The 24,236-nt window shown below is 39.4% G+C and overlaps 1 protein-coding gene across 10 annotated transcripts in view; it reads right to left on the bottom strand.

Annotated features, from left to right (window-relative positions):
• Window positions 1-24,236, bottom strand: part of SSBP2 (single stranded DNA binding protein 2) — a 117,797-nt gene that overhangs the window by 34,185 nt on the left and 59,376 nt on the right. For 4 of the 10 annotated variants that reach the window (XM_083465466.1, XM_083465468.1, XM_083465475.1 and 1 more), the window contains exons 5-6: window positions 11,513-11,602; window positions 2,380-2,463 (exon numbers count right to left, since the gene is read on the bottom strand). The exons of 2 other annotated variants lie outside the window; for them this stretch is intronic. In XM_083465466.1, the coding sequence (XP_083321592.1) occupies window positions 2,380-2,463; window positions 11,513-11,602 (174 nt within the window). The remainder of the gene's footprint in view (window positions 1-2,379; window positions 2,464-11,512; window positions 11,603-24,236) is intronic. 4 more of the 10 variants (XM_083465469.1, XM_083465470.1, XM_083465474.1 and 1 more) reach the window with 1 other exon arrangement.

Below are 24,236 nucleotides of genomic sequence, written 5' to 3'. Positions count from 1 at the left end.
TTCCTGTAATCTGTGACTATCAACATTCTGGGGCCACTAAGCATCACCACTTCTGTTCTCAGAAAAGCAAGACCTACAACCCAGTTCTTGTAGAGCTGAAAGAAAACAGTGCCTACACTCATAGGAATCTTGTAATACAAGTTAGTAATGTAGGAACAGTCCCTTTATATATACTGTGTTAGCACTTTTCTGGGCCACATGACTGTAAGCAGGGCTGGGGATAAGGTTAAGACAGAGCTTACCAAGAGCATATAAAAGGAAGAAGTGTATCTGAAGAAGTGTATCTGAAGAAGTGTGCATGCACACGAAAGCTTATACCAAGAACTAACTTAGTTGGTCTTTAAGGTGCTACAGGAAGGAATTTTTTTATTTTGACTATGGCAGACCAACACGGCTACCTATCTGTATATAAAAGGACTGTGTCTAAGCTTTAGCAAAGTCAGGCCAGGAGCTTTCCTGAGCTTGTTCAGAGGCTTAGACTGTTCCTCATGGCCTTAAAAACCAAACTTGGGGTGATTCTGTACAGTTCTACTTGAGTTATGATTAATGTCAAGAACTTGGATGAGAATCAGGAAAAGACTTTGAATTTTCATGCAGCTTGCTTTACTGTTAAACAAAAGGTTCTCCCTTATCAAATACCCATATTTTGTCATAAAAACTTAAAATATTTTGGTTTAGCTCTACTTGCAATGCAAACAACAATTTATTGACTTTTGTCTTGTCTATAAAAACTGTGAGTCTAGTACCTATATCTGCATCTTTGATAATGTTCCAGTTTCAGGGATTCACATTATAATAGTAACTAGACATAGAACATTATTCTCTGGAACTTTGATTACATGACACATAGAGAAGAGAATTAAAATAAAGATTATCAACTAGACAAAGTTTACAAACCCTATATATTGACAATGCAAATAAAAACCTGTAAATATATATATAATATAAAAAATTGAGCTCTGTAACTGAGTCACTGATACAACCTGCATGCAAGACCAAGATAGATCTTCATTTCCAAACTCTTACATTAATACAGCAGATGTTTGCTGCTAGGTTACTACGGTGCTAAATTCAATTATTTAAACTGCTCATTAACAGCATGCTAAACCCAAACAGCCTCTCTGCTAACTTGCAATGGAATCTCATTTTGTAGGGAGCTAGATATAGAAGTTTTAGGCCAGTATACTGCCTTTTGGATCCAAATAATTATAAAGAAGAGGTGTTTAGTTGAAGGAATGATCAAGAATAACCCATATATCATTTGAACAGATGCTATTTATATGGAATGCCCTTGGTTGACTGATGTTATCCTAAACAGCTGCCAACCTCTAAGCAAGAACATTAAACAGTAAGATATATAATCTAAAATGTTTTCTGAACATTACATAGGTCAAAATTATGTAACGTTACACACAACACGCAGAAATACTACCTGATATCAAAATACTAAGAGATACCAATGAAAAAGGAAAATAGCCTTATTGCTGAACTTAATTTGTACTTGATTTAAATTATTACTGGTGTACCACAATGCCTGTAAGTCAAGTTGTAGTTAGACAACACAGAACTCTGAATTGTGTAGCTTGTGAAACGCCATGATCTATTAAATGATAGATACAGATCTCATAGCTCCCAAATCCCCCCTCCCCAAATTTTGGAAATGTCTACACCGCAAAGTAGGCACTATTTTGAAATACTCATTTGCTCAGTTCCCAATGGCCCCACATAAGAAGCCTACACTTTCCCCTCAGAATAAGAAACCACAACTAAAGATCACTGGTATGTGCTCAAGAACTGAAAAAACAAAGCCAGGTTCTAGGCCTATTTGAAAGAAAGTAAACGGTGCCATAAGAATAAATTACTATATGAAAACATTCCAAATGATTTTCCAACATTTTGGCATCAAAGGGTTTGGCAAGTTTAACGAACAATAGTTGAAACCATCAATTTCCAAACTATTATTACATTTGTGTCAATCAAATAATGGTTTTCAATAGTCAATTGTTGGTCCAAAACATATGAAAAATGCTACATTCAGGAATTGCACAAAACCAGATAAGTAGTAAGAATTCACATGTGTGAATATTATTGCGGAAAATTTGCTGGCCCACATTGTATGCCAAAACTGCTGTTACGAAGTACATGGGTATTGGGAAAATAAGCAGACAGACAGACGAACAATACCACACAATTTATTAAGTAGATGGTGAGATTTATGGGGAAAGGGGACAGCGGGTAGGAAAAGTGTGGTTCAAAATACGAACCACTTTAGGTGGACAAGAGAAAAGCTAAATGATAAATTTGAAATGAGCAAACTATCGTTGTAATGGCAGTTGCAAGTAAAGTGTTTCATATGGGTGCTTTTGTATACCCTCCTACCTGACCATGAGGTCCCATCGTGGGATTGCTGGGGTTGTGAGTGGGGGGCTGTGCATGGGGTGAAGGCTGTGAACCTGCAGGTCCCTATGGATTAATAAAATTGGGGGGAAAGATTAGAAACATTATTTTCCTAGGCTATTTATCCCATTTTGTTCCTTATTTAAATTTTTTTATTTATTTTCCCCCAATTTCATTCCAGACTTCCAACACTTTCCAGGATGGAACATGACCTGAATCTGGGTGGCAGTTCCATCCAGGGTCTCAACACGCTACTTGCTCCAGTGCAGCATACAAGCACCATTTTGAGTACTTTATAAATGGTCATGAAAAATATTAAAACTAAAAACCATTTAGCAGGACCACTAAAAACCATTTAGCAGGACCACGCATATCAGACGCCCATTAATAGTGTAATTGCACATGCAGTCTTGCACCAGGAAAGACTTGTACCAGTGTTTGGGCTAGAACAAACTACAAGAGGCAAAACAATTTGGAATACTTCCACTGTAGAAATTGAACAGTGATGCTAGATGCAAAAATATAGAATTTCGCTGGCTGAAGGCAAAAACTTTTGTTTACTTATCAAATCTACTGTATGTGCTTCATAACAGAGAAAAAAGTTTAATCCAAGCATGTGAAATGTTATTAAGCTGTGGGATGGGGAGGAAGATTATTATTATTCTAATCTGAACACTTGTTTTGTTAATTTAGGTACCTGTAAATTATCCTTAACCAAATTAATACAGCGAAGAATTTAAACCAATTTGCCATACTGTGCATAATAAATAAAAAAGTTTTATAAAAACTATTAGCTTCATTTAGAAGTTCAATTGTTACCCCTGCAAAAAAAGCAATACAAACAGAACTGCAACTGTACCAACCTCATTTTTTTACTCAAATATCCCATGGGATGAACTAATATCTATATGAAGTCTAGTTGCAAAACACAATGGTATTCTATCACATGCACACACACACACACACCACCACCACCACCACCACCACCACCACCACAAAACATTTAGGACCAGAACTTATAGAAAACAGAAAACAGTTTCCTATATTTAAAAACTGACTTTCAGGTAGTGTTTTGGCAGAAGCAACAGAGCTTTGGGAGGCTGACATACAAACCCAAGATTAATAAAACAACAGGCAGCAGGAAGTTACAAATGCCACAAGAGCAATCAAGCTGCCTGCAACAGGACTCTGAAAACTGTGAGCAAAGGAGGAGGACAGAAGTCAAGACACACAGCTCCACACAAATGAATCCTAGGATTGTAGAGTTGGAAGGGACCACCAGGGTCATCTAGTCCAACCCCCTCCAATGCAGGAATCTTTAACCTAATGTGGGGCTCAAACCATGCTCCTAGGATTAACAGTCTCATGCTCTACTGACTGAGCTATTTGTGTGGGGGGAATACTTGTGCATTTTCCATGATAGAATAGCGTAAAGGAAAGGAAGTAGAAGGATAAGGACTACATCTCATCAGTGCTGGCCAGATGTGAGAAAAAGCAGGGTGAGAACTCAATCTGTAAGGCTTGTACTACTCTGATAGTACTAACTCTACAGCAGGGATTGAAAGTTTTCTAGTATAACATATATGGGCTTTTAGCGCACTCATTAACAATAAGAAATTAGTTTTACTTATGACACTCTTCTTCAAAACACATGGCTGCAGCAGGGTGCCACGAAAAATTAATTCCAAGATTTTATTATAGGATGCAAATTTGCTTTAACAATTCTGTGAACACTACTACAGGGGAGGAGAATGTCTTCTTTGGTGTGGATTTTTGGAAAATATGCTCTTCTCAATTTTTTGACTGATGATGGTTCAAGAAATTGTGAAAACGTGATTCCAAAAATAATATTGAACAGGATGAAGAATGATATTTAGATTCTGTACTGCATCCTATGGTCCAAAGTGTAGCATTCACATATTGGCACAGGTTGACCCTTATGGCAAAAACAGGAACAGGAAATGGCTTTTTTGTAGCAGCCACAGAAAACAAACATGGAAACTCGGTTTCAATATTTTCATCCCAGCATGAATTCCCCACACATACTAGTTCACAACGTCCTAGACTCAAAGCCAATAGCACATATAGCAGGAGACTGCAATCCCTAATGCCTGAAAATGTTTCCTTCAATGATTCTTTTTCCCTCATGTGTTGAGCATCAGAACTATGAACTACTTGTGCAAGCTCAGCATCTCTAAAAATGATGGCCCCAGATGTCTCGCTTCTCCTGTGGCTCATTCCAGCTCATTTCTTCCTCTACTTTCCCCTCTCTTATAAATGCAGTTCAACACAAAGGATCTCAATGGAACAGTCTCACTCCCTTTTTCCATGAGTTTATGCTCTTGTGTATTAAGGTGGCAGGGATCCTGCAGACAGGAAAAAATCTTCTGCTACTGGTTGGTAAGAAGCAACCTTCTTGGTTATGTGATCTTTATGTGGGAGGGAAAAGGTAGATGAATGCTATCACTACTTTAAAGCCAGCACTATGTGTGTGGCTGCTTGTTATTTGCTACCTATACATTTGTCATTATAGTCACACAGTGAGTCTTTAATAACTTCCTTCAGAAAGAATCCTAGTATGTCTTACTATTCAAGAAAGTAAAGAACATGGAAGTTGCGGTAAGTGGTTAGGAGAGTCTGTTAAGTGCCTAATACTTCAAGTTAGTAATAAAAAATAGTAGCAATTAAGGATATGCAATCTAAAAGTATTTGGAAAATTCTGTCCAACAGTTGGGTGTCATGTTTCAAAGGTCACTTGTACAGCTCTGTATGCAAATATGCAAGCAATACACAAAGCAATGAGCACAGCTAGTTATGTGAAATAGGAATCCACATGCGGAATAGCTATTTTCTTTGCATATCTTTGTGGAAATTTCAAACTGCACTCAAAATTAGCTCTGTATGCAGAAACCTGATGAGAATGTGTGCTACAGAAACCTAAGATGCTGCCAAGATTTCTGCTACACACCTACAATTTAGGGCACAGTACAGACAGCACTGGTGAGACCTGTGCAAACTGAGAGGGAAGTTTAAAGAACATCCAATACTTCTGCAGCAGCACATCACCAGGGAAGGTTGATAACTGTGAGCTAGCTGCCACTGCAAAAAGTTTGTCCACCTTCTTATCGAACTTCTAAGGAATCCTAGGGTTCCCTGGAATACATTTCTGAAAACTACTTTCTATTCCAAAAAAAATCATGAGGTATTGCCTACCTCTCTTTTAAATCAGAACCAGTGAAGGCGGTGAAGGTCCTGCGTGAGTGTCTGGAGGCGGTTGGAGGATGGATGGCGGCTAACAGATTGAGGTTGAATCCTGACAAGACAGAAGTACTGTTTTTGGGGGACAGGAGGCGGGCAGGTGTGGAGGATTCCCTGGTACTGAATGGGGTAACTGTGCCCCTGAAGGACCAGGAGCACAGCCTGGGAGTCATTTTGGACTCACAGCTGTCCATGGAGGCACAGGTCAAATCTGTGTCCAGGGCAGCTGTTTACCAGCTCCATCTGGTACGTAGGCTGAGACCCTATCTGCCTGCGGACGTAGGCTGAGACCCTATCTGCCTGCGGACTGCTCTGGTTATCTCCTGCTTGGACAACTGCAATGCACTCTACGTGGGGCTACCTTTGAAGGTGACTTGGAAACTACAACTAATCCAGAATGCAGCAGCTAGACTGGTGACTGGGGGCGGCCGCCGAGACCATATAACACCAGTCTTGAAAGACCTACATTGGCTCCCAGTACGTTTCCGAGCACAATTTAAAATGTTGGTGCTGACCTTTGAAGCCCTAAATGGCCTCGGTCCAGTATACCTGAAGGAGCGTCTCCACCCCCATCATTCTGCCCGGACGCTGAGGTCCAGCGCCGAGGGCCTTCTGGCGGTTCCCTCATTGCGAGAAGCAAAGCTACAGGGAACCAGGCAGAGGGCCTTCTCGGTAGTGGCGCCCGCCCTGTGGAACGCCCTTCCAGCAGATGTCAAAGCGATAAACAACTACCTGACATTCAGAAGACATCTTAAGGCAGCCCTGTTCAGGGAAGTTTTTAACGTGTGATATTTTACTGTATTTTTGGTTTTTATGGAAGCCGCCCAGAGTGGCTGGGGAGGCCCAGCCAGATGGGCGGGGTATAAATAATAAATTATTATTATTATAAATTATTATTATTTTGTCAGTCAGGGAGCTCACAATAATTTCCATTTAATATTATTATTATTATTTATTTATACCCTGCCCATCTGGCTGGGTTTCCCTGGCCACTCTGGGAGGCTTCCAACAGGAGATTAAAAATACATTAAAATAAAAAACATGGTGACATCTCCCCTTTAACTATGCTGGAAACATTGTTTTTGAACTAGCCTATTATTAAAATTGACTATCATAAGAGACCCATTGTGCCTTCCTGATGACCGATACTTTACTCAGCTTTATATAGCCCATCTGTTCTTTTATGTACCTTTCAGTGCCATTGGCATCTACCAGTTTCTTCAAAGTTGGTATTTTCTGGTGAAAACGTTTTTTTCTTTTGTTGTCTATTACAGTTTCCCCAAGCAGAATGAGTGCATAATTTTATGGTCTTAACTGTTATATTGATCAATATATTAAGGAAAGAAAAGGTAAACTTATTTAGACAATAGATCCCTGTAATATGGCAATGCCCCTTTAGATTAATTTGTTTTCAGAAATTATCAGTGTCCTGAAACATGCAGATTATTTTTTAATAATAATTTTTATTAGTTTTCAATTACAATCCAATAATAGTCTCAATATAACAATACCAATTTATAATACAATTATTAATACCAATCGTTCAAATATCAAATTATATAATTTAGATAAAGTGGCTCCCCTCATACTAGAACTGATGGCTTAATTATTTGCTTGATTTCTGCATTCCAAAATCTTAATAATTTCCATTACATTCCAGTCAGAATAATAATCCCTTATACAACAATTGCAATATTAATAACTTCTACTCATGTTGACATATTAAATGATTTACAAAACTACAAGTGAGGAACTCAAACTCAATCCTTGTTCTTCCTGTGTGTGGCAATTATTCTGCCCGTGGTGTTTCTTCCAGTCCTTGTAAGATGTTATGTCTTTCTTTCCCCCAATTGTTGCTGTTATCCATCATGCCTTGGGCGGAGCTGATATCCCATTGTTGTTCCAGAAATTTATCCATTGCTCTATCCTATGCTTCGTTGTTTTGCAACTTTAACAACAGTTGCAAAAATCACTCTGTCCCAATAAATAACCTGTTTTTACCATTTTCCCTCTCAGCCTGGGAAGAAGAGCGGTCTGTCAAACTGCAGATCACTCAGTAATGAACCTTATCAGTTCCTTGACAAGTTCACAGACTCCTTTCATCTTTCCTTCCAACTGAAGATATATAAGCAATTATACTACCAATTAAATTAAATTCCAAGTCCTCTTAGTGTTATTCAGTTCACTCCATAAATAATAAAGGATGGGGAAGAGTCAGCTCTAAGTTTCCATTGTAAACCTTTTGCAAAATAGTGTTTCCCTCCCTTTTTCCTACACACACAGTTCTGTTTAATGTTATATTCCATATCTATAATCCAATTTCTTCCATCCTCGTGTGTACAAATATAATTTGAACTAACACTCAGAGAAGGGTTGCCAAATCATAAATGTAGAGAAAAAAACTTTGAATAAAGAAACTGTAGGCTCCCCCCTCCATGTCTTTTGCAACGAATGAAGTCTTATCAAGTTCAGAACTTAAAGTCCTCGCAGTTGGTTTTGTCCTGTAGTTTGTGATCTCATCTCTTCTAGCACACACATGTACTTTAGTCCAATTAAGCTCTAATTGACAGAAGAACCTCTGCTTCTTAATGGCAGTGTTGGAGGGTTTTCAGCAGGCAAAGTACTTCTGCACACAGCGACTCTCTGCCCCCTGCATTTCATGACAGACTGAGAGCCAGGTACTGAGATGAACTGCGAGTGAACCCCATTCTCCTCTGTCCCTGGGGGAAATTTTCAAGGATAATTACCCTCAATCATCCTTGTTTTTTCTTCGCCAATGATCTCCCGCTGTCGTGGGGTCTGCCGCCATTAAGGCAGAGTGGAACCGGAAGCCTTGAAATATGCAGATCAAATCACAGAATCGTAAAGTTGGAAGGGAACCCAAGGATCATCAACCCCCTGAAATGCAGGAATCCCAATTTGGATTTGTGTGCTAGCCGTTTTATTGTTGCACCACTAGCAGTGATAGAACTTTGTAGAACTGTGTTTAGACAGTGAGTCAAACCTAATGTGAAAATAGTCCCAATTTTGTTCTGGGTGGCAGGAGAGAAGATTTCCCTAAGACGATTTGGAACAGTTCCATTAAGTCCTTTAAGTGTGACTACAGCTTTATTATTGTTGTTGTGTATATTGTCTGCATAGAGGACCTATGCCACTCATTATTTTATATGTGTGGGAAAGAGAGAGTGTTGTGTCTGTCATGCTAGCTCATTAACTGCAGCTAAGGACTGAGCAGCGCTAGAACAATTCTGTGTTCAGTGAAAAGGGGTTAAACTACATTAGGGAGTGACAATGTTCTAGCAAAATATCACAGCCTGAGGTAGAGCAAATGGTTTGCATGCAGAAGGTCATTGCTTCAGTCCCCAGCATCTTCCAGGAAAGACTCCTGTCTGAAACCCTTGTGCCATGTCTAGTACTACTACCATGGCTGCATTCATGTACTCACACCACACGGAATGTTTTAATGTGACACAACACAAGCAGGAACAAGCAATAGCAAATATCCAGTTTGTATGGTCTCCATCCCATTGTCTACCCACATGGTCAGAAGAATTTCGGAATCTCTGTTTTTGCTCATCTGTGGCTTGTCATATCATCTGGACCAATAAATTATGGTTATTATTAACTATGTTAAGTTTAAAACAAACGAGAAAGAGAAGACGAGAGGTCTGGTGAACCCAAGGCTCACCACCAGTCATTCCTGCTCTTGTACATTATGCCAAATCATGGTTGAGTGTGATGTGTGAACCAGACCCATGTTCTGCATTGCATTTAGTTATGACGCTTTACCTAAGGTAAGATACTTTTTTCAGTGGAAAAAAGTAGTGATGATTGAATTTCAAAAGCATTTAAGTGTAGTCTTCAATATGTTTGAATTAAATTCCAATTCACTTTTAAAATCAGATCATTTAAAAATAATAAGGAAAGGAGGAGGGAGGTATTAACACCAAAGCAACAAAGACTACAAGGTGCACTGAAAAAAGTGGTTTTATTAGGCCTCGTGCATTTTGAGTGGCAAGGGCATTACTAAAAAAATAAAATGCTATATATCTAGTTGAATAACTCCCATAAAACACTTTTTAAAGAATTGAAATCATCAAAATATATAAATATAATTAAACAATGCTAAAATCCACCCAACAGTGCAACATTAAGTAAAAATAGCATAACCTATATAAAGATTATTATCCAAAAAGGCCACCAGCCACAATCAACAACACAATTTTATAAACATACTTCAAACAACACCACTGAGACACTGAAAAAGTCACCAAAAAGGCAGCTGAAACCTCAAAACTATAATCCTGCCATCTATCTCATATAAATTGCACTGGTAGAAACATAACCTCCTGGTGTTAAATTTCAACAATCTGTATCTAATAGAGAAAAGCTCCCTTCTATGTTAGTTTTGTTCTTTGTTGCAATGTAATTCCCAAGAATAAGCCCAGAGTAGGTCTCTTTACTCCTGGGTAAGTGACCAACAATTTCACTGGGCTGTGTTACCAAATGCGGAAAAGTGGAGAGACAAAAGAATTGCTCTCAAATGGACAATATAATCCTCAAATCACTACAGTTTTTATACAAGGATGGAATTAATCCTTTTGCTTCAGTAAAAAACCTCAAGGGTCATAGGTTGTGGTTAAATGAACTGGATGGTATTATCAAGGATCTGAAGCATCACACAGAAAGGAAATCCCAAGGGGTAGACACAGGTGGAAAAAGAACAGAGGACAAACCTTTAAAAGACATGGGTCCAAATAACACAAGTTCTTTCCAGAGTACTGCAGTTTTACTTATGATAATTAGACAATTTTTAGAAAACCTGCATAGTCGTCCAAACTTGTATTTATATTATTTTTTGATATTTAAAAAATGGTCTCTCACTGAAGGTTTTCAAATGGATATATAAGATCTAGTTTTTATAGTTCCCCTATAATCTGTCCACTTGAAACATCTAATAAAGCACACAGATTCAGCCCACTCCGGTGGTGTCATTTGCGTTGTTTTCACTTTTAGAAAAGAGATGGCATTTACCAGAATTGATGTTTTAATAGAAAATACTACTTTTAATTTTTTAAAAATTTCTCTCTGTGCTCATCAGACTGTTACAATAAGTAAACCAACACCTCTCTCCGACTTATACAATATATTTTGGTGTACCCTGAATTATTATTGTGCTCTATGCCTGAAGTCAGAAATAGTCAGTGAAGGCAGTACACTCCCATTAACTTGGTTTTCTAGTCTCTCTTTCAGAGAAGAAGCTTTCTGTAACTTGCTTCCTAACCTAATGTTTTTCTCACTTATCTTAATGTAACTAATTAGTAGCAGGACTGCTGATATGAGAGCAGACCAAAAACACACCTATCACAGATTTACATAGCTACCTGTTAAAGAGTAAAAACAGCTTCCTAGAGTTTCTGAACTTCAAACTGCTAGTTTGAATTTGCATTATTCTACTGTTCTTCCAAAACACTGCTAACCTGCAATGTATAAGAATAATGCTATTTCAGTTAGATGGATTCTAATTAGAAGACAATATTAAGTAACCAGTTCCTTATGTTAGTGTAGAAAATACCTCCCCTATTACATAATTAGACTAAGGAACTATTGCACATCTAATATTCTATAACAGTGAATATTACTGCACTGTTTCACAATTTCCAACTCCTGACATAAAACAGCTTAAAGCTTGCCTTTTATTCATCACTGAACCTGTCCTAATTCCCCATCCCACCCGCTATTGTTCTTAAATACTATGCATTTTATACAGAATTTGAAGTGATACTCTTTTCTGGCAGTGCCAAATAATGCTACCAACCCATTTCTAAGTCCTAAAATTCATAATTTGTCTGAATACCTGAAAAAAACCGGGTGGTACAGGACCTACTGGCATGCCATCTCCTGGGGGAATGTTTCCTAGCACTGGACTGGGAGCTGCTGCAGCGCTCTGAAAAGAACAAAGGGAAAATAAACCTTTGTCATTGCACAATAGGCATAAAACCAAAATACTACTTTGACCACAGTGTGGCAAGGCAGAAAGGAATTCTCTGCATGACATTTTCATAGTTTCCTCCATTTTTAATCATTAGCCCTCATTTTCAAAATACACAAGTGAAACTGTTAAGCTCAAACTTAAATTCCTTGACTAAATGGCTGCCTTACACTTGCACATGGAACAAGCTTCAGATTTTTAAATCTTAATACTAATTTAGCTTAACCGAAGCCCAGTTCAACCATCTCTTTGTATATGCTTTTACTACAGCTCTGTCCAAAATTAAGCTTCTGTACAAAACAAGGAATAAGCATGGGTCAGCCGAAGCAGTCAATATTCAAAGCAGGGCATGGCATTATGGGCAAGACCCAAACACAGTTAAGAACATTGCAGACTGAACCATACACAATCTCTTTACATCCTGCTCTTTGCTTAAAAGCAGCTGCAATATGAGCTTGGTACCCATGTGGTACCAGTCTTTTCCCTGCTCCCTTCTGTGGCATAAAATAGCTTTGGGGGGGTGTAGCCTTTTGTGTCCCCCAAGCATTATGGCCCTGGTCTACCTCACAAGCTATTGTGGCTACTTTTAGGCTAATTTAAAAGAGCCAGTGACCCAACTGAACTTGGATCATGCTGAATTTTGGTAAAGCAAGAACTAGGATGGGGAAAATTAACACGCTGCATGGATAGGCAGGTGGAAGGGAGAAAATGAACCCTCCCTTTGTCTCCACTGTCTTCCACAGCCATTGGAAAGCAGTTTCACTATGTGTAAAAATTGAAATTCTGTCAGAATGAACATTTCTACACTTCAGTGCTGTATTTGTGGGGTATTCTGTTCTATTGGTAATAATGTTGTAAATATAACCTTATGATGTTGAAAGTTTACCAAAAGCTTTAAAATAAGATTAACTTACAAACAGATCAATATTTTTCCCATGCTTCTTGGCGAAAAAAGATGTTAATTTTTGAAACAAACAAAAGAAATTAGGTTTCCTAAGTGAAACAGAGGGTGAAATTAGCTACCTTTAGACATCCTTCAAACTGAGCAAATAGGAAATAAAGCTCCTGATGAAGAACAAGCAGGGATCCACTACAAAAATTATTATGCCTCCCGTTAGATTTAATTTCTAAAGTCTTCATCTGAACAGAACATTTTGTAATTGTGTGAGACTGAAGCAATGCAAAGACATCTGACAGCACAATCCTATGAGCATAAAACTTAAGGAGATTTACTTTCATTTTATTAATGAATTGCTGAAATCTGCCCTATGGAATACAACTTATTCTAATTAATGTAATTGGCCACTGGATGTCACTTTTGCACCCTGTATATAGAAGAACATTGCGAATTACATTTCCAAGTTTTTGACATAATGTCCAGCTTAAGAAAGTGTGCAGTGAAATTCCAAGAACACAAGGAACTAAATGTGATTAGGCTGGCATAAAGCACCCCCCCCCCCAGATTAAACAAAAATGGGGCGGGGCAGGACAATAAACTCAGGTTGTACAATGCTTGTTTATTTTTCAAGTTGAAAATTTGTCTACCAATTAGCAATTCAATCATTAAATTCTGCAACTCTTGCCAACTAAAGTGGTATGACAAGAAAAAGCACAGGCAAAACTGAATGCTATCTTTTGGTGTACAACGTATTTTAAATACTCATTGAATGTATTATAGTGGGTTCCTTAAAGAAATTTCGATACCAAAGCTTGCAAAATAGGCTGCAATGCAATCATACATACCCAGATCAAGAAATATGAACTAAAAACTGTTTTGAACGTGCCTCAACAATACCTCCCCAAAGTGGTCCTCTTTAGGCCATTTCAAGTATCATGTTCAGAGCTCATGGAAAGATCAGAGGTGAAGCTCCACGCAGATGCATTATGTGGCAAGTACAACTCTTTCTGTAACCCGGAGCTTAGATATGTTAGGTCCGGTTTATGGTTACAGCTTTGGAAAATCTGTGTGATACTGATTTCCATGGGCAGACAGTTTACATGACTAATTTAAGAAGTTAAACCAGCCTACAAGAAACTGAAAGTAAGAGACTCTTCTGATATATGGTTAATGAAACATTCCATATCAATCTTAATACAGCAGCACCAATTTGTAATCAGTAAGCCATTAAAACGCTCTTAAATTTCACACAGGAAAATCTGAATGGAAGTGTCAACATTTCTTAATCTATCATAATCTTAGATTGAAAGATTGTCGGGTCAATGCTGTTCTTCTTGTGCTAAACACATACAAAACAAACATCATACGCCTCAAAGCCTTCTACCACGAGTAGCAGTACGAAACAACTTAAGCTTCTATTTGAAATTTTATGAGTTTCCAGGGGAAGGGGAGATAGTCATCTTAGTACAAAATCAATAATTGCAAAAAGAGCCCTAATTTTTATTGCTCAATGATTGTTTTGAACATTAAAGGCAGACGTTGCTGAGCTCATCACGATTCCCAAGAAAGCCACAGCTGTAATACAAAGGTCCTTAGAGAACAAGCTTCCTGAACTGCATTATGGAAGAAGGTAACATGAATTAAAGCAAATGCAATCCATAGGTTGCAGGATGAAAATAAACTTAAATGACTAAGGGGGCAATTAGCAAATGGTTTACTATGGAAGAGAGGGCTAGGTCTTGTTGGTTCTAGAAATATTTAAAGGTCTGCGTCTGAGGTCTTGGCTGTGACTGCATTGCAAGATTGCCTTATTCCCATTTTCAGAGAGAACAGACCCAGCTGGAGGGGTGGGATTAATATCTCCTTTCACACCAATAAATACCATGCTTTGCTTTAATCTTACCACACTCTTAGTGGCAACATAAACCTGACACAGGTACCATCACATGGCTCTCAGTAGCAGATAATGCTGAGATCCAAGAAAATTTAGGAGGAAATAATAATTTAGGGCTTAGGAAAAATGGATATCGGGAGCTTGAACCCTTCCCACTCTACAGAGGTGGTTTTAGGGTAGTGTGACCCATATGGCCGCACTGGGCACCACATTGCAGGGGGTGCCACAGAAGTGCTGGAGAATGGAGTGCAAGATGCAAGGAAGAACTGAATTTTAGTGTTACACAGGGCGCCACTGAAATTTGAGAGCCCAAAGTCAGCCACTGCACTCCAGTGCCTGCTTTCTCCGCAAAACTGTGTTTACCTACCCTCACAAGTGGGTATTATTTCTAGTTAGAGAAAAACTGGGAGTGGTGCAGGTATCTTACACAGGTGAGAGTTTAAAGCTTGTCCTAGTCAAGGAGAAGGAATAGTAAATGTATCTTAGCCTACATGAAGAAACCTAAAGTGAAATTGCTGATTGAATATGAAAACTGATGAGTGGAGTGCTGGCGATGTCCTGACCCAGGATGTTAACTCTTTGCTCAAATCCGCACAATGGGGTGAGCTCCGGTTGATTTGTCCCAGTTCCTGCCAACCTAGCAGTTCAAAAGCATAGCAGCGAGAGGAGATAAATTGATGCTGCTGCGACGGAAAGGTAAGCAGCATTTTTGTGCGCTCTGGCTTCCGACACGGTGTTCCATTGCACCAGAAGCAGTTTAGTCACGCTGGCCAACTGACCCGGAAAAGCTGTCTGTGGACAAACGCCGGCTCCCTCGGCCTGAAAGCGGAGATGAGTGCCGCACCCCATAGTCAAATTCGACTGGACTTAACCATCCAGGAGTCCTTTACCTTTTTACCTTCTTTGTCAGGCTGGTGTTAAGGCCGAAACTCCATGCAGGCTTGGGCAAAGCAGTTCATGAGCTTCTGCAGAGCTTCCTCAGTGTCTGCAGCTCTGGCGAAGACCAACATCCTGGGTCAGTACAGTGGTACCTCGAGTTACATAAGCTTCAGGTTACAGACGCTTCAGGTTACAGACTCCGCTAACCCAAAAATAGTACCTCGGGTTAAGAACTTTGCTTCAGGATGAGAATAGAAATTGTGCTCCAGCGGCGCAGCGGTAGCGGGAGGCCCCATTAGCTAAAGTGGTGCTTCAGGTTAAGAACAGTTTCAGGTTAAGAACAGACCTCTGGAACAAATTAAGTTCTTAACCCGAGGTACCACTGTACATCACTAGCACTCCATGCATCAGCGTTGGTAGTCACATGCTTGAGATGGTAGTCAATTTTGTCTCCTTGGGTTCCACCACAACCAGCAACCTCTCCATTGACACTGAGCTAGACAAGCATATTGGCAAGGCAGCTATGGCAATGGCTCGCCTCTCCAAGAGAGTATGGGAGAATATGATCCAATGTCCAATACCAAGGTGAAGTTCTTCCAGACTTTATGGAAGTGAGTCATGGGTAACTCACAGCTGTCAGGAGCAATGCCTCAATGCCTTCCATATGCGCTATGTCAGGACAGAGTCTCAAAGTCACCCTACATGAGAGGAAGCATGGCTGTGCTGTTTGTATGCAATAGATTCTAGGTATGGCCCAGGTATCCATGCCAATGAAAAACAAGTAGAAAAAGTATAATCCTTTGGAATGTGTTCCTGTACGGGAGGAGCACATTTCTTTTATCCTGGCTACTTCCTTAAGGTGAGCAAAACAGAACAGCAGCACCACAGTAGGCTATCAACAGAGCAGAGTGAAATAGCTTTCCGTTCCTAAGTCATAAGCTACCACCTTCTTTATACAGTACGTTATAACAGGAAAGAAAGCCAAATAAGAGATGAAGAAAATAACTAAGTAAGTATAAACCTATGCAGAAACATGGAACAAAAATGAGCCCTATCATATACAGAATCAGATCTAGTGGCTTTAGGAACTCGGCCTATCGGCTAGCTGAGAATCAATTATTTGCTTTGTGCTGTTTAATGCAAGCTTAATTACTTTAATTAACAAATGTAATTAAGTTAATTAATGTATTAAAGTTGCTATAATCCATGATTTGATTATGGACCAAGAAGAGTGTTGATTTTAATCTAGAAGCCCTACAAAGCTTTGGAACCTTGCATCTTAAAGGGATTCCGTTTTCTGCCACAGTGACCACATCAGTTTAAGTTGGGGAGACATTTGCCAATGTATTATTCAGTTGATGAAAGAGCTTGAATAGCTAAGGTCCGCCTAAGTGTTTCTTTGCATTTCTGAGAAAGTTTCTGGCATTTTTGGACCAGACAACTCTAGACAGGTGGTGGCAGAAGTGAAGAAACTTGATTGTTAGTTTTTATAGACTTTAGATATTATATATTTTAAGCCAGTCAACATTAGTGTGAAATACGCAAATATATATAGTTGAAACCACACTTACACTCAGGGGAGTTTCAGCTGTGCTGGAGTTAGAGGGAGGACCCTTCCCCCTAAAAAAAAATAAAAAATCTCCTTCCCCCTGCAGCCTTTTGACAAACTGTTCTTATCAGCTGGAGGCCCCTGCAGATCAGCGTGTGGGTGATGCTGGAGGCTAGAAGGGGGAGGACAAAATAGCCACACTACTAGTTCCTTGAACTGGCTTGGTAACATGCATGCAGTCAGTGCAGTTCTTTCAATATTGGTGTAATGTGTTCTGAGCAGGCTGTTCCACATCACATCTTAGCCACAGCATTCTGTACCTGCTGCAGCTCCCATACCAATTTTAGCCCACACGGTGCATTGCAGTAATCCAACCCTGAGGTTACCATTGTGTGGATCATTGTGGGCAGACTATGCCTGTCCAGGAACGGCTGTTGAATACCTGCCAGAATTGGTAAAAGGTGCTGCTCGATAGGAAGGACACTTTTGCCTCCCTCAACAATGCTGGATCTAAGAGCTTCCCAAACTACCTGTCCCTTTATCAAGAGGGAAACCATACCACAAACAGGCAACTTGTCTAGTTCCCAGACAATGGAACTGCCCAACCATAGTGGCTTTGTCCTGTCAGGTTGCAATTTCGGTTTACTGACCCTCATCCAGCCTAGCATAGCATCCTGGCACTATTCTAGGACCTGCGTAGACTCTCCTAACTCAGATATTACAGAGGAATAGAACCAAGTGCCATCAACATACAGTGGTGCCTCGCAAGACGAAATTAATTCGTTCCGCGAGTCTTTTCGTCTTGCGATGTTTTTCGTCTTGCGAAGCACGGTCCGTCGCAACTGCGCCTCTTCAAGCGGCTTTAAGAAAAAAGCGAACAAACTCGCAAGACGTTTTCGTCTTGCGAAGCAAGCCCATAGGGAAATTCGTCTAGCGAAGCAACGCAAAAACCGAAAAACCCTTTCGTCTAGCAAGTTTTTCGTCTTGCGGGGCACCACTGTACTAGGGATACCTCACCCCTTATCTCCTAATGATTGCTTCCAATTACTTCACAGAGATATTAAATAGCACTGGGGACAAGACAGAACCCTGTGTACCCCACAGGATCCCATTTAATTGCTAATAGCTGTTAACAACAGATAACTAATGATGCCTAAACTGACAGTTACTTGTTCTTTTAGAACTTGTAGACAAATGTGAAAGATGCAAGACTGTGTAGAAAAAACCCTGATATATGGCCTTAACAACATCATAATACAAAATATCGTAAATATGAGAAACTGCAGGATTTAAATGTAGTGTACCTTGCCATTCCATACAAAATAGTAAGCTGACTGAAATATAATTCATTCCTCAAGTTCCAGGAGTGCAGTATAAAAAGAACTGGCATTGAAGATTGTAGAATAGTCATTATTTTATTTGGAAATGACTTATGGAAAATACTCCCCTATTATATATGTAGATACCTTTTCTTAACCTCGACACATGAAGCATCACTGGGGAAGAGAAAAAACCCTGTGGAAACAATCAGCAGTAACTAATATATATGGCAACTATATTGTCCAACAGGAATGGAGTACTCCTCACAATGAAGATCTCACCATAGTAAAGTAAGTTCACATATATATCTGGATCTGTTTGCTGACGTTGTCTCAACCCAATTTTAAGATATTCCATTCTCCCACACTCCTCCAGATTCTGCAGGGTATACCAATGTTTACTATAGTATCTTGTGGGGGTTGGGAGGGGCTGCCATAGCGAGGAGGGAGCAGGTAGCTCGGCTTCCACAAACTTCACTAGATGTGGTAAACTCTGGATCCAAACCATTGACTGCAGTGTCTAAAGTAGCATAAAATGTTTTGGCACAACTTGGAATATTATGCTAATGCATCCTATCTTCAGACATTGGCATAAGAACTTAAATCAGTGGCCATCAGGGATATCCCCAACAAATACTGTAAGAGAGTAGAGGTTCCTCAGCATTTGTGTGGTCCCCCCCCCCCCCGGTCGCTCTCTCTCCTTCTCTCCCTCTTAGCAATGGATTTCTTATGTAAAAAATTAGGAACAGGCCAGAGCATCTTTCCTGCATTTCTCAGTACGAGATGTGGCTTCAGCTTTTTCAGTGCTGCTACAGTTTCTGTTGTGGCAGCTACAGCAGATTTACAGAATCAGTGTGATACTCTTTAATATTAAGATGCCATTACTTAGAGCAATGTAGTGAGCAGAGGTAAAGTATTTCATTTGCATTGAAATATCACATAGGTCCAATTCACACAGCTAAATTCACCATGCTATTATAAACTGTGTATAACAGGAGTAAGTGAGCATAGGATTGCAGCCTGGGAGTATTACACTTGTCAAGTTTATGGCACTGATATGTTAAAGTATTTAAAGACCTTTAGTGCTACAGTTTAAAAATGAGGTACAGTTACACTACAAATAAATACATCCTTCCCAGAATTAACACTTAACTTCCTGCCCTCTAGTTCTTTTGAGATCAAAATTGCTTCTATCTGCTGGAAACTACAATACTCACGGCAATATTTTCCTCCATGCTGAACCTCTACAACATAACTACTGAATAGCTTCCATTTAACTTACAATGACCTTCTATTGAAGTCACTGGAAGGACTCCCCTCAATATTTTAATGGAGTTTTATTGCAATGAATGGCTTTCATTTCGAACATTATAATATTATTTTTGATATATTTTATGAAAAATGCTAAATATATATATATATTTGTGGCTAAACATAAACACCTTACCTGTTAAGAAACAAAAATGCATTCAGATACATAGCCTTGCACTGTTCGTGGGAAGAATTTAACATTTAGTAACATTCTAGAAAAAAAGCAGGTGGGGAAACAGAATTAAGTTCCTTTTGCTGCAAGAGAGGGTAATCAGGCTTACACGAGTTATAGAAGCCTCTGGCAGGGAGAGGGAGCCAAGCTTGTTGGAGTAACTCATTCTTGCTTGTGGAAGTTTCATTTATTTATTTTAAAGTCATCATTACGAGCACACTGATGTACATGGGGGTGGGAGAATAAATTGCATGTAAAAAAATTAGTTATTTTTTGCTTACCTGTAATTTCCTATTTTCTGATGAGGCGGTCATCATGTCAGAGTAGTATCTGCTCCTACCTACAGAGTCAGATTTCTAGGCTCTGAAAAGAGGCTACCCTACTTCCCAGGCTAAGCCCAGCAAGCTAGGGTCCATAAATTAGATTGAATTTATGGTTACTGTCAGGGAACTGACATTGGAGGGAGAGGCGAAGGGGAGGCTCCCAGATGATGCTGGCGAAGGACCCAGCAGCAGGGGGAGAAACAGCTCAGCAGAGGGGGAAGCCAATCAGCGCAACACCAGGGATAAAGGGGGGCAGACGGGGGAATTGGAGAGAGGGCTCCAGGACTCTTCACTGGACATCAGTGAGGAGAGCCCAGGTCCTCTGCTACCCACGCCTTCCCTGCGCAGAAGACTCCCACGCAGTGAGAGAAGGAGGAGACTGGGTGTCAAACAACTTTTATGTTGAAAGAGGTTCAAGAAACGCCCACTGACGGATTCTGCCAGTGACTGAGGCAGCCACGATGAGAAGGGGCTGTGCAGTCAGAAAGGTTTAACAAGGCAAATTAACCGAGAAAGGCACCAGCTTATGCACGAGTAACTCATACCTATTACAGTTACATTTTGAAATAAACACTTGGGGGAAAGTAAGAGGACATATTGGGAGTTCATACATACTAGTAACCTAGATCTCAGAATTGCACTGTCTGGTTCAGAAGGCATGGAAGGCTTTCACTGCTACCTTACATAATGGGGATTTAGAGAAGAACACCCCCACCACACAAGGCACCAGGAACCAGCAGCAATAATATATGGGGTCACAAAATGTAATGTCACCCACATGGAGCAGTGACAGACTGCAAGATACTGGATCATGCCCTATTTTATTAAGCTGCATTGATATAAAATGCTGATTACAATGAAATCTCTTTAAATTATCAGAGTTAAATGTAAATGTTTGACTTTTTATGTTCTAGTGGCATTTCATCTTTATGTTATAGAAGCTATCATACTAACTTCTAAAATTATAAAATTATGAGATCAAGGAAAAGCTTCTCCATGTTATATTCACCTTGCTCTTAAGATCAAAAGGTAAGATGATCAGAAATAATAGGCTAGTTTTACATCTGAAAGTTAAACAAAAAGACTCACAATCCTAATGAAATAAAATTCAGGAACTTTAGCAATATCCATGAACATCAAGGAACATACCAGATTTAAGCACCAAAGTTGCATTTTAGTTTTCAGAAAAGCTGCTTGTCTGTGAAGTTACAGGGAACCAGGCAGAGGGCCTTCTCGGTAGTGGTGCCTGCCCTGTGAAACGCCCTCCCATCAGATGTCAAGGAAATACAGTGGTACCTTAGGTTAAGAACTTAATTCATTCTGGAGGTCCTTTCTTAACCTGAAACTGTTCTTAACCTGAAGCACCACTTTAGCTAATGGGGCCTCCCGCTGCCACCGCGCCCCCGCCATGCGATTTCTGTTGTCATCCTGAAGCAAAGTTCTTAACCCAAGGTACTATTTCTTGGTTAGCGGAGTCTGTAACCTGAAGCGTCTGTAACCCGAGGTACCACTGTAAGCAACTATCTTACTTTTAAAAGACATCTGAAGGCAGCCCTATTTAGGGAAGTTTTTAATGTTTAATGCTATATTGTGTTTTTAACATTCGGTTGGGAGTCATCCAGAGTGGCTGAGGAAACCCAGCCAGATGGGTGGGGTATAATAATAAATTGTTGTTGTTATTGTTTATCATCATCATCATCATCATCATGGGCAGCAAGCCAAGCTGTCATTATGAAAGGCAAGCCTAACCGACACATTTCTTAGTAATATGCTCTAATGGTTTTCTTTACTTATACTCTAATCACCTGAGGATGTCTACATAGGTTTTGCCCATCAACTACTAGAGCTACATTTAACAGCATAAAACTTGATTCAGTAGCGGCATGTATATGATAAAAACAGGGTGCACCAATAAATACCACAGAGCAATATAACAAAATGCCCATATTTGACCCCTTCATAGACATTTGTCATAATTCTGTGGGTGATGAAGAAACAGACTTTCCCCATGTTCACTTGTAATGGGATACTTTCAAAAATCTTTAAAAACAAATATAGAATATTAAGTCCCTGGAAATTGAGGGCCACCAGGAAGTCTTCTCCAAGTTATGAAATATACTAATAGGCTGTTCTACGGAAAGAGAATAACTAATTACTCTTACTTAAAACAATAGTTTAGGAATTCACTGCCCATCATGTCAGACTCAGGATGACCAGGAGAAAGGAACTTGGTAGCCCAAAAAGATTACTCAAAATTCCATACTCATATACGTTTGTTAGAGAAGTTTACCAATTTAACTTCCAAACAATCATGTCATTCGCTTAATACTATATCCCAAGAGTGGTTATCTGTAGGGGTTCATTTTCCTTAGAGAATTAATTATTATCACAGGTTTTGTAACACTAAGCACATTCCAGCTATAATTAGAACTTCCAAATTTTATGCATCAACATTTTTACATTTTTAACTGCCACTGAAGACTTGAATATTCACTGCTTACATCTTATGAGGTAGTTTCATTATTTATTTCAAGCAACAATTTCTTAAGAGAAGATGAAGAGCTCAAGAACCTATTTAGCTTTGGAATTGTATTGTGTCATTTAAAGTTTAATTGATTCCCAGGTTTCATTAGATGAAAAAAACACTTTTATCACCATATATTAAGGACCAAAAGCACAGCAGCATAACTAAGATCTTATATGGGAAAAGAAAGAGTAAGACCCAATGTGGCAGAGTGTTGCAGTGTGTTGAGACCTGGGCTGAAGTTAATAGCCATGAAACTCACTGGGTAATCTAGGGCCAGTCACTATCTCTCAGTTTAATCTATCACACAAGGCTATTGCAACAATAAAAATGACTTGGATGTGGGGAGACCAGGTTCTATGTCATCCTGAACTCCTTAGAATAAGGGCAGAATCAACATAAAATAATAATTACAGATAAAAATCATTGCTCCATTTGCTTTAAAGCCAATGGCATACTTGATATGCATGCACCATTAAGACAAAAAGAAGATTAAGTGAACTACCAATAGGATTTCTAATTAATTAATTAATTAATTAATTAAATTTATATCTCTCCCTTCTTCTCAAAGTAGCCCAGGGCAGCAGACAGGTGACAAACAAACATACCTGTCCTAAAAACAATTCCAATATAGATGCAGATTGGGAAAGCTCTCGTCTTAAAAGGCTTGCTGAACGAAGGAAGTCTTTAGTAGGGCTGAAAAGACAACAGAAACAGTGCCTACCTAATATTCAAGGGGAGGAAATTCCAAATGGGAGCTGCCACAACATTAAAGATCTTAGTCCTACAGGTATATTGAGCAAAATGGAACTCCTGCAGATAAGGTGTCTACAGGAGGCCCTCACCTACAGAGAGCAGTGATCAATTAGGTTTATAAGGGATAAGATATTCTTATATATGATTTTAACTGTAGGATTCAAGTACAAGGGAGCTGGTTCATCTACAAGTGAGCACAAAATATAGGTCACCATTCTACTTTGTTAACTCTGACAGATGTCAGCACCAAGAATTATGCTCATATTAGACGAGGCAGATTGACGCTATATACTACAGAAATAGTTTGTAGTTACCACAACTGCCTTGTCTCAGCTAGCCAAACATATATGGTCGACTCTGCAAGGCTGAAAGTGGATCTAACAGTGGTCTGTTGCAATAACATAATGTGCTGAATCAAGACTGCATGAGTACACTAATGCAAGAATTGTGCTGCTATAGCTGAACCATGCAAGGCTTTGTTTAAGTTAGACATGGGCAGAGAGATTACTTGTGGGATCACTTTAATCCATATATGCACACTTGACCACTTCAAACTGCAGAAGTGGTGCTGCTACAGGTGCCACATAATGCTCATTCCACAGCTGTAAGAAGTCAATCTTTTAGTGTGGCAGCACCTATACACTAGAACTTCCTGCCTTTTCACATCAGACAGACACCTTCACTGTACTCTGTCTGGCACCTGCCTAAAAGATTTTTGTTTTGGCAAGCCTTATCAAGACGTGTATTTTAATCTGTTTTTAACTTATTGTTCATTTTAATGAATTCTGAATGTTTTGTTAAGTATCTATTTTGTTGATAATACTGTGAGGTTTGTTTGCAAACTGCTTTGAGGTTTTATTAAAATGAAGCAGTATATAAAACTTGTTAATTAATTAAATAGTGTGGGAACAAACTAAACAGGAGGTAACTCTAAACAGCATTATTTCATCTATATTAAAGGCCA

The sequence above is a fragment of the Podarcis liolepis genome (assembly GCF_965112155.1).
Source record: "Podarcis liolepis genome assembly, chromosome: 11".
NCBI lineage: Eukaryota > Metazoa > Chordata > Lepidosauria > Squamata > Lacertidae > Podarcis > Podarcis liolepis.
This window is presented reverse-complemented; position numbering and strand designations above follow the sequence as displayed.